General features: G+C 34.9%; 1 protein-coding gene across 1 annotated transcript in view; it reads right to left on the bottom strand.

Moving 5' to 3' along the window:
* BBX (BBX high mobility group box domain containing) overlaps positions 1-12,305 on the bottom strand; it is a 242,479-nt gene that overhangs the window by 36,048 nt on the left and 194,126 nt on the right. Inside the window, exons 8-10 of the mRNA XM_044670112.1 lie at positions 9,141-10,149; positions 7,671-7,809; positions 293-441 (exon numbers count right to left, since the gene is read on the bottom strand). Coding sequence (XP_044526047.1) covers positions 293-441; positions 7,671-7,809; positions 9,141-10,149 — 1,297 coding nt within the window. The remainder of the gene's footprint in view (positions 1-292; positions 442-7,670; positions 7,810-9,140; positions 10,150-12,305) is intronic.

Below are 12,305 nucleotides of genomic sequence, written 5' to 3' on the forward strand. Positions count from 1 at the left end.
CTTGAGAATTTATACCAACTTTGGTTTAAAAAAATAAACCAAAAATTGATTGAGAAGTACAGATTAGAAAGATTAAAACAACAACAACAACAACAACAACAACAGAGAGAAACAAGGAAAAACCTTTAGAAAAGAATAAAATGGAAAACAACATGGAAAATGATCAACAACATGAACAATTTTCCCTGCCTCACTTCTAAATCCAATATTATATGAGTGAAGAAGGCAGGATTTCAGAAGACAATTCATTACAGAGTCTGAAAATGCTGTAGAAAACTATAGCACATCTAACCTTTGCTGGTTTTAGTCTGTTCTGATGAAACATTTCCAGTCTTCTTCTTTTTTCTTGGAACAGATACACTTTTCCGGTCAAATGTGACAGGGCTGTATTGAGGAAGGCTATTGAATTTTTTTTCAAATTCTTCTTCCAGCTTTGCTAAGCTAATAGAAGGGGAAGAAAAAAAAATCAAACAGCATGTGAAATGCATGATTTTAAACAAATAGAGGGAAAATATGTTAAGAAAGATATCATTTGAAAGAAGTAGAAAACCTTTTTGGGACCCTGGGAATAAAGAGACTATCAGTGAATTCTGGGTAAGAAAAAACAAGAGAACAGATTTTGCTCTGGATATTTATCAATAACACTTTTGGGGGAATTATTCATGACAAGATTATATTTCATGCTTTGGATATGTATTCAAATCTTTTAAAGTCAAAAATATGCTATGAAATTCCTCAAGTATTATCATAATTCTTATCTTCTTAAGGGCTGGGGGGGGGGAGTGAGGGAAGGAAGGGTGAAAATTCAGAAATGAAAATAAAAAAAAAACCTAAGGTATTTAGTGAATTAATCTGCCTTCCTTTTCTTGATTAACTCTAATTTATTCCATATATATGTACACATATGCATATATATGTATATACTAACAAGATAAATCTTGTTTTGATCATAATTATTTGCATAGTTTCCTCCTTAGACTATGAGCTCTTTAGGAGCAATGATGCTTTTGGCTTTTGTTTGCTTGTTTCCTGTGGTTTGGGAAATTTGGGAGTCCTTGAACTAATTTTGAGGTCCCTGATCTAGTCTTCCTGTGGACATTTAGGGCTCTTTCAAACTACATTTCACAAGAGCCAACTGGCTTCCTCTCTTGCGTAATCATGTGGACAGGAAGTGTAATAACATAGACAGAAGGATAAATAGTGAGTGGTTAGATTAGCACTTCCTCTTTAGTGATTTGGAGCAGAGCAGGATGGGGAAGGGAGGTAACAGGATGCGGGACTTTTAAAATTACTCTCAGCATGGCATGTGGCTTCATTTTTCTAATGGCTACCAATAAATCTTTTAAAACCCTAATATTTTAAAATCTATCCTTTTATATCCATTTTATTTCTTACATTCCCTAGTGTCTAGCACATAGTAGGAGCTTTATAAATATTTGTTGACTAAATTACTCAGGTGATACATAAGGGAATTTTTCAGTTTAAATTCAAAATCTTTTTTTTAATGTCTTATCTTTAGAAAAGGAGAATTTTTAAAAAATTAAGGCTTGGGTACATTGACCTTGCAGAAGACCTACAGTACCAAAAGGGCATGCTCTCTATAAGTTTTTATAATTAGTGCATTGCTACCGTGTGTGTGTGTGTGTGTGTGTGTGTGTGTGTGTGTGTGTGTGTGTGTGTGAGACACGAGTAATTTTGTAGCAGCAGGCTTTTGAATATAATGCTTTTGTTTTGTGGGGAAAAATAATTTTGAAAATAAAATGAAAAACTCTAAAGAACTAAAAAGAAAAGGGACAAGACCTTCAAAGGGCCAATTTATTTTAAAGAAGCAAGGCAACTTTACCCTAGATGACCCTCAGAAATATTACATTAATGGTTGGAAGCCCGATATTGATTTTGACATACTCAGTGGAGGCAATTTTATATTGCCCACAGTATCATTACTTGCTGCTTAACTTTACATCTGGTGGAATTTAACTCAGAAACAGCCTGGGAAGATGGAGAGGCTACTGCGCAGAACCCTGTGTTTGATTGTCTGAGCTTGCAATAATCTATAAAAACTGCTTAATAAAGGGGAAACTGATCTAGAACAAACAGACCAATTTTTCCTACTATTTAAGAAAAAACTCCCCCCTCCCCTTACTGGAAGGAAAGAGTATACGGTAAGACCTCATTTTACATGACCAATACATACAACCAAGAATTTTTGTGTAAGTTGAAAATTGCATATAATAGCAAACTCCATTATTTAATAAATATTTCCTATACAAACATACCCAGGCACTTTTTAACTTTTCTTAGCCTCATCAGAGCTATTGGCATCACTATTCTTGTACTTTTGAACTACTGTTAATAACTAAATAATGTAAAATTTAAGGGAGAAAAAGGGGTTTTATGGGTTCAATATATTAAAAGGTGGTTGCCAGAGGCCTTTTAATATATTGAACCCATAAAACCTGTTTTTCTTCCTTACAAAAGGAAAGAAACAGAAGTATTTCTCTGATATGGGTGTGACTCATTCAAAGCTAAGAATGGCCAACAAAGAGTGATCTGGGAACTAATGTTTGGTGCAAAACAAAGTAATGACTCACACTAATACCTCTCAGAGTGAGAATGTGCATGGTTGGGTGAACTGCTGTGAGACTTTACACAGCTTGGGAAATTAAATTAAAATTTTTTTATCTTATTTTTTCTGCCTTTTTTTTGGATGACTAATCACATGTATCTCACAACTCACGTGTGTTGAGTTTATCTAAAACAAGGTCCTACTATATGTGATTTAAAGCCATGGCAAGGACATGAACATCTAAGTTGGAGATTCCCTTGATTCCTTGTTGGGAGTAGAAAAATAATTATAATGAGAATCTTACTCATACCCTAGATAAAAAATGTGGAATGGGAAGGGGCTGTGAGCCACACAAAGTTATCAGAGACCAACTGACCAGGCTAGGGAGAAATACCTTCCAGTCAGAGATCCTTAAAGCTGTATTCCATTGTGAGTCTAAAATATGAGGGGTATTATTGTTACAGCCTGGCTTGGTAGGCAAGGACAGAGAACTGCATCCCTATATCTAAAAATATTCTCTTCTCAGCCTCCCGTTAACTTGGGAGGCAATTGCCCACTAAGGTGAAGTTTAAGTGTTAGCTCAATTATTAATCCACTATATGATCTTGGACAATTCACTTCTCAACTCTGTCCTCAGTTTGTTCATCTATAGAATGAGAGAACTGGATTAGATCAAGGGTCTTTAATCTTGGTTCCCTGGATGCCAAGTATTTTGATAACTGAAGCAATTTATCATAAGATATTGAAATGAGAAGAGACCTTATAGAGATCATCTAATAACTAAAATAAGTAAAAATCTAATAATTATTTCAGTCTACTTGGTTTCTTTTATAACCCTATGTATGTTATTTTATGCAGCATTTAATAAATATTATGAAAAAGGATTGATATCACAAAAAAGGATTAAGAATCCATGGATTAGATTATTTCTCTAAAGCTGCTTCTGGTTTTGTTATCTTATGATAAACTGCTTCAGTTTAAAAATGATCTTCATTTTGGAGGAATGAAACCATATGAGAAGTCATAAAGTGATCAGAAAGGAAGCTAGCGTAGATGGGGGTGAGACACTATTAACTCATTTGAAAGGAAGCAGTATAGGAAAGAGGTATTACATATTGGGATTGACATCTTTTTCTAGGTTAAGAATGAATGTTAAGCCTAATGGAGATCAATTTTTTATCTGAGTGATGTACCTTAAAACAAAAGTTATTTGCAGGTAATAAAGTTTTTAAATGTTATCATAAAGTAATTATATAAAAAATAGATATAATTAGGAAGACTTATTGAGGGATGTGTGGGGGGCAGGGAGAGGGCTTCTGTTTTTTTTTTACAGGAGTCTATTACCTAGCATTGAGGTAAAAAGTATATGGATGAATAATTTCCTAGGTATAAAAGGTTAAACTGTTTTTATCTATAATTCTCAAGAATGGTAACACATCTGCCACCACTTCTCACTACTCAAACTCTAAATCACTCTAAACCAGGAAGAGCCAAACAATCCAGTCTATTAAAATCTAAGTTAAAGAAGAAAAAAAAAAAAACCAACACAAAAAATCAGATGAAACCTCTTTTTATTATTGGAGCTGAGAGAGAATCTGTCATTAATATATGTGTGGATATGAGCTCCTTTAGAAATTTCCAAGAGAAAATTTAACTTTTCCTTTACTCTTCAAAAGGTTTAAAGTAGTTCTTATGTGTTGTGCCCTCAAATGAGGACAGGTGGAACTTTCTGATAGAAACCATAATTCCCATTACTCTTTTTTGGAAATCTGTTCCTAAATCGTGTCTAGAAAGTTACACGTGTCTTTCTTTTGCACAGTGCCATATAGCAGTAGTAGTAGATTTATCTAAAAAGGCACATGGCTTTGACCCAAAGCACTCAACTTTTTTTTTTTTTTTCCGCCTTGGTAATACTACATTTAACAATGCTTTTAGGTCAGGAGTAATATGAAAATGTCAATGGTACTGTTTTAAACATGATAGTAAATCTAATTAGACATAGTTTGGATTTTTTAAAAATCAAGAGGAATGAAATACATTATCTCAACCTCTAAAAGCCATTATTTAAATAATTTCTTCCCTTTTCATTTTATGATAAAACACAGCCTTGGTGAAGGGCTTCAGAAACATTCTTGCAAAGGATTAGTTGAAAGGACTGAATTGTTTAGCCTAGAGAAGTATCTGAAGGGTTATCATATGGGAGTGGGGATTAGACATATTCTCCTTGGCCCCACAGGGCAGAACTGGCAACAGTGGGTAGAAGCTGCAAAGAGGAAATTTTAGGCTTGATGCACAGAAAAACTCTAATAACTAAACTAGCCATCCAAACATGGAAAGGACAGCCACAAAGGGTAATGGATTCTCCCTCAGAGGATGTCTTCAAGCAAAGGCTGGGATGATGACTTGGTCAGGTATGCTGTAGAGGGAATTTTCTTCAGATATCAGTTGGAGAACAAAGCCTCTGAGATTTTGTGATTAAATCTAAGCTAAAACTATGAGATTTTAAAGCACTGAACATTGTATCTCATTCTGCTTATGTTCTTTCATCCACATAATGTATACTTATTATTTTGAATATGCTCAATACATTGTAGTGACTGCATAAAATGAGTATGCATGCAAAGATACTGATAACTCTACAACTTTGTGGCACACAGAAAAAAAGCCCCCTCATTTTTATTCAGTTTGTTCCCTTCCAACTGGTCTACTGAGAAATCCCTAAGGATTTTGGCAGGAAAACAACTGAATAGGCAAATTTCTTTTCTTACCACCCTGGATAAAGTAGGGTAACACTGCTAATTTAATAACTCAATTTCTACTCATGGCCTCAGGAATTGCTTCCTATGGCTCTAGCATTATAATTTGAACAATTCTTAATTATTTTTACCTTGATTTAATATTACTATCTCATATCCCATTTTGCAATGGGAAGCTCCCCCTTAACCCTGAAGAAAGATTGCCCAACTTTGGTTCCTTTGTTCATTTTAGAGCAAAGAAATGTTTAAAATAAAATAAAGGCAGATAAAGGAGTGGTTTTAATTTCTTTTTCCTTTTCCTGTAGTTGTTTAGTCATATAGCAGAATGACACAGATTTATCTACTAGATTAAGTTCCTTTAGCTCTTTTCCTCCACTCTATTTTATAACAGCATAGAATTTTAAAGCTCCAAATGAATTTAAGAGATAACTTAAGACAAATTATTCATTTAATGCATGAGGAAATTTGATTGCCATGGTTTAGCCTTCTTTTGTATGCCTAGTGTAGAGCATAGGGCCTGGAACATTGCACTTAAAAAATACTTGTTGACTATCTTCTGACTTCAAAGATGACAGAGTTGTCAAAGTCATAGTCAGTCAATGGCAAATCAGCATCTTCTTGATCAAAATTCCATCATCCATATTAACCTGTTCCTCTTGTATTCTTGAAATATTAGTCCAGTCCCCAACAACTGAAATGAATAATTCTTAAAAAATATTTATGGGTTACTTAATGCTTTCTAGAAACACATAGTGTGGTTGAAAGATTGCAGTCTGCAGTGTTCTGATCAATGTGGTGCTCCACCATGATTTCAGAAGACAAATAGTGAATAATGCCTCCTTTTGGCAGAGATGTGGAAAACTGGAAGTGTGAAGTGAGGCATACATTTTCAGATGTGGCCAATGTGTTGATTTGCTTTTTTTTCACTAAGGATATCACAAGGGAAAGCTCTATTGGTGGTAGTGGTGGAAAATAAGAGTGGTTTTAAAAAATATTATCAATAAAAGATTAAAAAAATAAAGAGTATAATACTCAGTACAATTTTTGCTAAGTGCCGTCTCTTCCTAAAGTAATGATTATAAATCTAGCATTATAATATATATATGTAGATGCCCACGATATATCTGGAGTCAGAGGACCTGTGTTCTTGTCACTTTCTACCTACGTATCTATGAGCAATTTACTTATCCTTTCTGGGTCCCCTACTTTCCACATGTGTAAAATTAGGGAGAGGTGGAGAAGGAATGTTAATGATATGATCTCTAAGGTCTCTTAAAGCTCCAAATCTATGATGTCCCAATATTGCTAATTACATTTAAATGAAGCACAAGACCTATCTTGTTTATCAATACCTATCTTATGTTGTACAGGATTTAATCACAAATCACTTAAGCCTGTTTCCTCAACTGTAAAATGGACCCGGCATGGGAATGTAAAGTCTACTCCCAAGAAAACCTGCAAAAAGAGGCAATTCTCAGTCTGATATTGAGTGTTATATCTTAATTAATGAAGCTAAATGACCAAAACAAAGTGGTCAGAGAGAAGCTGATGGAAAACCTCTGTACAACTATGAAAAATTATAGTAGCTCTTGGCACAAAGAAAATGAAAGTTATTCCTACTAGCTTATAAATAGCAATTTTTTTTTTTGCCTGTGCCTTGACAGAAGAGTAGATAAGACTAGAGTAAACTTAAAAATGCTCCTATTTTAGAGAACTGTACTTGACCATATAAGTAATTTTAATGATAACTGTTATAACATTATATTATGTACATTACATACCTCAAATGTTCCTTCTAGCTCTAAGTACCATTCTCCATGAAACTAATTACTTGAGCTCACATTCTCTTCCTCCTTTGATCTACAGTTATCTTCTATAAAGCACATTTTGATATTTTTTTTTATGTTGCCCTTTCAGAATTCAGCTCAACAAATATTTAGCATTTACTGCTGAAACATTGGTGTTTTTTTTTTTTAACTCTCTAATACAATGAAAACTTCTTGAGGGCAGGGAGAATATCATATGCTCCTCTTATGTTATGTACTTATGTGTAATAGGACACTAGAAATAAAAGGAAGAGCTCAACAGAACTACAAATTACTCTCAAATGGCTAAGGTGCTCCAAAGAGTGGCATTCACCGAACCAATTAATTTGATGATTTTTGACTTAGATGAATTTTTACAGAAATGATGGCTGTCCATAAATTTCACATTTAATTTGGTTTAGAAAATAAACATATGAAAAAGAGTATTTTTGAACATATTGCGTTGATTGTGTTTATCATGAAATTTCTACTAGACTTAGGGTGCACTTAAGAATAATTGACTTTATCGACATAAGCACTTACCCAAGGACAAACTCTTCCTTTGGCTTTGGTCTTTTTAGCTTCTTACTACCACTTGTCCCACATTGGGTAAACGCCCAATTTTCTTCATGCCAACACCCTTCATGATCAGAGGAGCTGCCTTTTCCTGAGCTTCTTTTCCCTAGGAAAAAAGAATAAAATAGGATTCATGTTACTATCCATGGGGAAGGATAGGGGAGGAGTATTGTACTAATCTTACAAATAACCCATGTGTTATTTCAGTTTAATTTAAACTACCCTGGATGTCAATATTTCAAATTCTCTTGTAAATGATCCATGCTATTTTTTAACAAAAGGAGTAAGTAATAAATTTACTTCATATTTCCAAGTTTCAATGTCATGAATAATGAATAGTAAAGGAATGGATGGATTGTACAACTCTAAGAATGGTTTGGGCAATACCTTTTTTTGTTATTCAGGATTTTTAAACATGAGGAAACCTCTTTGCTCACTAGTACTGCTGCTTTTGGTTTTTTAGAATTCTCAGTAATAATCCCTGGAGACAGTATATTCACTCCCTGGCACCCCGTTTCAAGGTCCATCATACTAATGAGGTTCTTTCCCTTTTTCCATTCAAGCCTTTGACATCTTTCTTTCTTATCCATGTAAATGGAGGTATTCAAATGAAATCAGAATAACATAATGGGAAGATGAAGATAAAACAGTGCAATGCACATAGAAAGTGCTCAATACATTTGTTGACTGGACCAAAAATAATGAAGATTCAGTGTTACATAGTCTAGATTCTGCTACATAAAATGTTTTTTTAAAAAGTGTACTATTCCATTTATAGCTTTGATTACATGACTAAATGGTCTAAAAAATATTTTTTCTCTTAGTTTTCCTCTGAGAATTAGCAGCTATGGGTCATGATTCTGTCAAATAAACTGGTATAATACAATAAATTCTTTGGATAGGTTTTAATTATTTTCTGTTCTCTTTTTAAAAAATAACACTTGTCTGGCTCTTTTCCTTTCCTTTATTATGTTCTGCCTTGTATTATAGGTATTTACTACCTATCTGAAATCCCCACCTTCCTCTTCCTGTTAGCTTGTAAGCTGCTTAAAGGAGTTGTTTTTTTATCTCTATATCGCCTCCTTCACCAAGAACAAAGCCTTGTATATAGTAAATGATTAATATATGCTTTGTGAATTGAAAAAAATTGAATTCAATTGAATTACTAGACACAAAGAGGACTAAACTGAGCCCCAATCTTTCTAAATTGCCAGTCTGTAATAATTTAAAGCTACTAAGGTCATTTGTACTCTGGGAACTGACAGTAGCCCAGGAAATGAATAGAAAATGACACTAATCATGGAAAATGTATAATCGAAATGACCATACCACTGCTGGCCAAGTGAAAACTGGCTGCTGATTCTTCCATTAGGTCTAAAGAAAAAACTCTGATGCTCTTTTTTCATTCCCCATTTCAGCACAGCAATAGTCACCTACCTCTGTCCACATTAGCTCGCAGAGATGTAAGCATGCCCTCTGACACCAGAGTTTTATAAAGAGCACCTTTGCAAGACCTCTCAGATTTCCTTGAGCCACAGATTTCTATCTTTCTATTACAGTCACTCTCCTCTGTTTTGACCTGTCCTGGCAAGCTCTGTGGTAGAACCTCCTCCGTCGGAGTCAATGGTTCTGCTTTTACACACTCTGGTACCTCTCCAGTAATTTCTTTGTTGGCAGTAATACTAAGGAAATCCAGAGGCTTGGTCTCTTTGGTGGTGTTTGACAGTTTTTCCTTTGACATCTTCTTTTCTTTCGACTTCACTTTTTTCTTTGGTGACTTTGTGTCCAGAATGCTTCCTTTCACATTTGAGGACGTACGAACTTTTTTGCGAGGGGTTTCGCCAAATTTCTCAATGCCCCAGTCTCCCTTTGCAACTGCCTCAATAGTATATATAACACTCTCAATATCAGACTCTGAGGATTGCCTCTTTTTGCAGGTTTTCTTGGGAGTAGACTTTTCATTCCCATGTCGGTCCATTTTGTTCTTCTTCTTTTTCTTTTTTAACTTCTCTGGTTTGCTTAACCCTGAGGTGTCCTCAATGATCACAGCTTCATGAGAATGGCATATGGGATCTTTTCTGCTGGGACCATCACTTGTGATTAGCTTACTACTGTTGGAGGAAGAAGGATCAATAAAGTGGCTACACTTTTTATCTTCCCTCAACTCTTCCTTTTGCATCTCTTCAGCATCTTCCTTCTTTCCCTCCTTTATTTGGTCCACTTTAATCTCCTCAATGTTTTTGACACTCAGGCTGTCTCTGACTATTTCTTCAGCTGGCTTTTCCAATTCTATCTTCTTCTGCAACTTGTCTTCCTCTGATTTCTCTACTTTTATTTCCCTTTCCACTTTTCCCTTCTCAGATTCTTCCATGTTTCTCCCTTCTGATTCTTTTGCTTTCATTACCTTTGAGTCTTCTACTTTTACTCCTTCTGATGCCAGGCACATCTAAAAATTTTTTTAAATCACAGAAAAAAATTATTAACAATGCTTTTATTATTCATTAAAATTAATTTTATATGCTATAAGAATAAGTCCCTTATAAAAATTATCCATAAACCTATGTTTGGGCAAGTTAGCCTACCTCTTCCCAAAATATTTTAGTGACTTTTATTAATAATAGTTTATGGGCACCATGAAGTATGCATTCACTAGGTACCTATAAGTTTTAGTAGCCAGCTTCAACCAATTATTTAATTTGCAACACTCTCCGCTTCTTTATTGGTAGAATAATAATGATAATATATACCATTTCCCTGTAATCTTTGGAGAATTATCTGTAAAGTGTTTTTGGTTCAATGAAGAAAGCCATTATAACAGTTATTATTATTGATGTAAGTAGTTTAAAAGATGTACTAAATGTGCTTTGCAAAACTGCAGCCCTGTGATAGTCTACTGAGACCCACAGAGCTGAAATGAATGCAACTTAAGGGAAAATAGTCTATTCTTCTTTCCAGCACCCAGATACCTTAGAACTTCAACTTACAGATATTATATCCTACTGAAAAAAATAGCAACTTTATATATTCTAACTAACTGAACTGAAAATGCCAATTTGAGGACAACGTACTATAGGAACTTTGGGCATTACTAAAATTGTCTGGTTTGTATAGAGGGAACATAAAGGAGGCTAAAACTCACTAAGTGGGTGAGTCACAATGACAAAAAGGATGAAATGTCAGTAAATCTATTTAAAAGGAGAATGAAATATCCTCTCTTGGCAAGATCTTAAGATTTGTAAAACATACTTTTTTTTTTCTTTTTAACCCCTTAACTTCTGTGTATTGGCTCCTTGGTGGAAGAGTGGTAAGGGTGGGCAATGGGGGCCAAGTGACTTGCCCAGGGTCATACGGCTGGGAAGTGTCTGAGGCCAGATTTGAACCTAGGACCTCCTGTCTCTAGGCCTGACTCTCAATCCACTGAGCTACCCAGCTGCCCCCAAAACATACTTTTAAAAAAGGGGCAATTTATGAATTAAGAATGAGCTATTATGCTAAATCTTACCCTGCCTCTCTGCTATACCTATAGGATTTTAGGCTTCACATATCCTTTCATCCTCTCTCTCTCTCTCTCTCTCTCTCTCTCTCTCTCTCTCTCTCTCTCTCTCTTTCCTCATTGCCTAGCCCTTATCGTTCTTTTGCCTTAGAAGCAATACACTGATCCTAAAACAGAAAATAAGAGTTATATAAATAAATACATAAATTTACTGCATCCTCATCCTCACTGTTAATGCACTACTCATCAATTCCCTGAAAATTTTCTCTTTAAGGTCATAAATGACCTGCTTATTGTCAAATCCAATGATAGTTCCACCTCTGATCCCTAGTCCTTATCTTCCTTAATCTTTATAAAGCATAGCACCAAAAGCCTGCACTATAATACTTTTTTTTTTTTTTTTTGGTAATTCATCATCTTTCTTCTGTTCTTCAAACATGGGTTCTTTTACTTGTCTCTTTAAATTTTCTCTTTATCATTTTATCTACTTCCATGCTTTTAATGATCACCTCCATGCAGATAATTCCCATGTCTACATTTCTAACCCCCCAATTTTTCACTGTAATTCGCTATACTACCTCAGTCAAGTATTTCCAACCATGTATGGAATTTTAATACCTGGTTATCCTGCTGCCGTCTCAAATTCACATGTCCGAATCTGAACGCATTATCTTCCCCCTATAACAGTCACTTCTCCCAGCTTCTCGAATACTTTTGATGGTACCAACATTATTCCAGTCACAAAAGCTTAAAACCTAATCTTTTTGAATCTTTCCTCTGCCTAATCTTTTTGGTAGGGATCCTTGCCTAATCTCTGGATGGTGATGGCTTGCCAAATTTTGGTGGTTAATAATAACTGAATAAACAATGTGAGCAATGCAATTTATTAGCAAAACAGGTATAACAAATCAATCAACACTCCAGTCAGTTCAAAGACCCTGAATATACAGTGAGACAGTCATGTGGTAGATTCTAATTGGTTCTTTTGATTCTCACACTATGCCAACTCCTTTTTGTAACTGACCTTTCCTCGGCCTCATCAACTTTCCTTTCTATTCCCACTCCCAAACAATCCACTTTAGAACCTTGCCACTATTTGTTTGGATTAT

The sequence above is a fragment of the Gracilinanus agilis genome, chromosome 3, assembly GCF_016433145.1.
Source record: "Gracilinanus agilis isolate LMUSP501 chromosome 3, AgileGrace, whole genome shotgun sequence".
Taxonomy (NCBI): Eukaryota; Metazoa; Chordata; class Mammalia; order Didelphimorphia; family Didelphidae; genus Gracilinanus; species Gracilinanus agilis.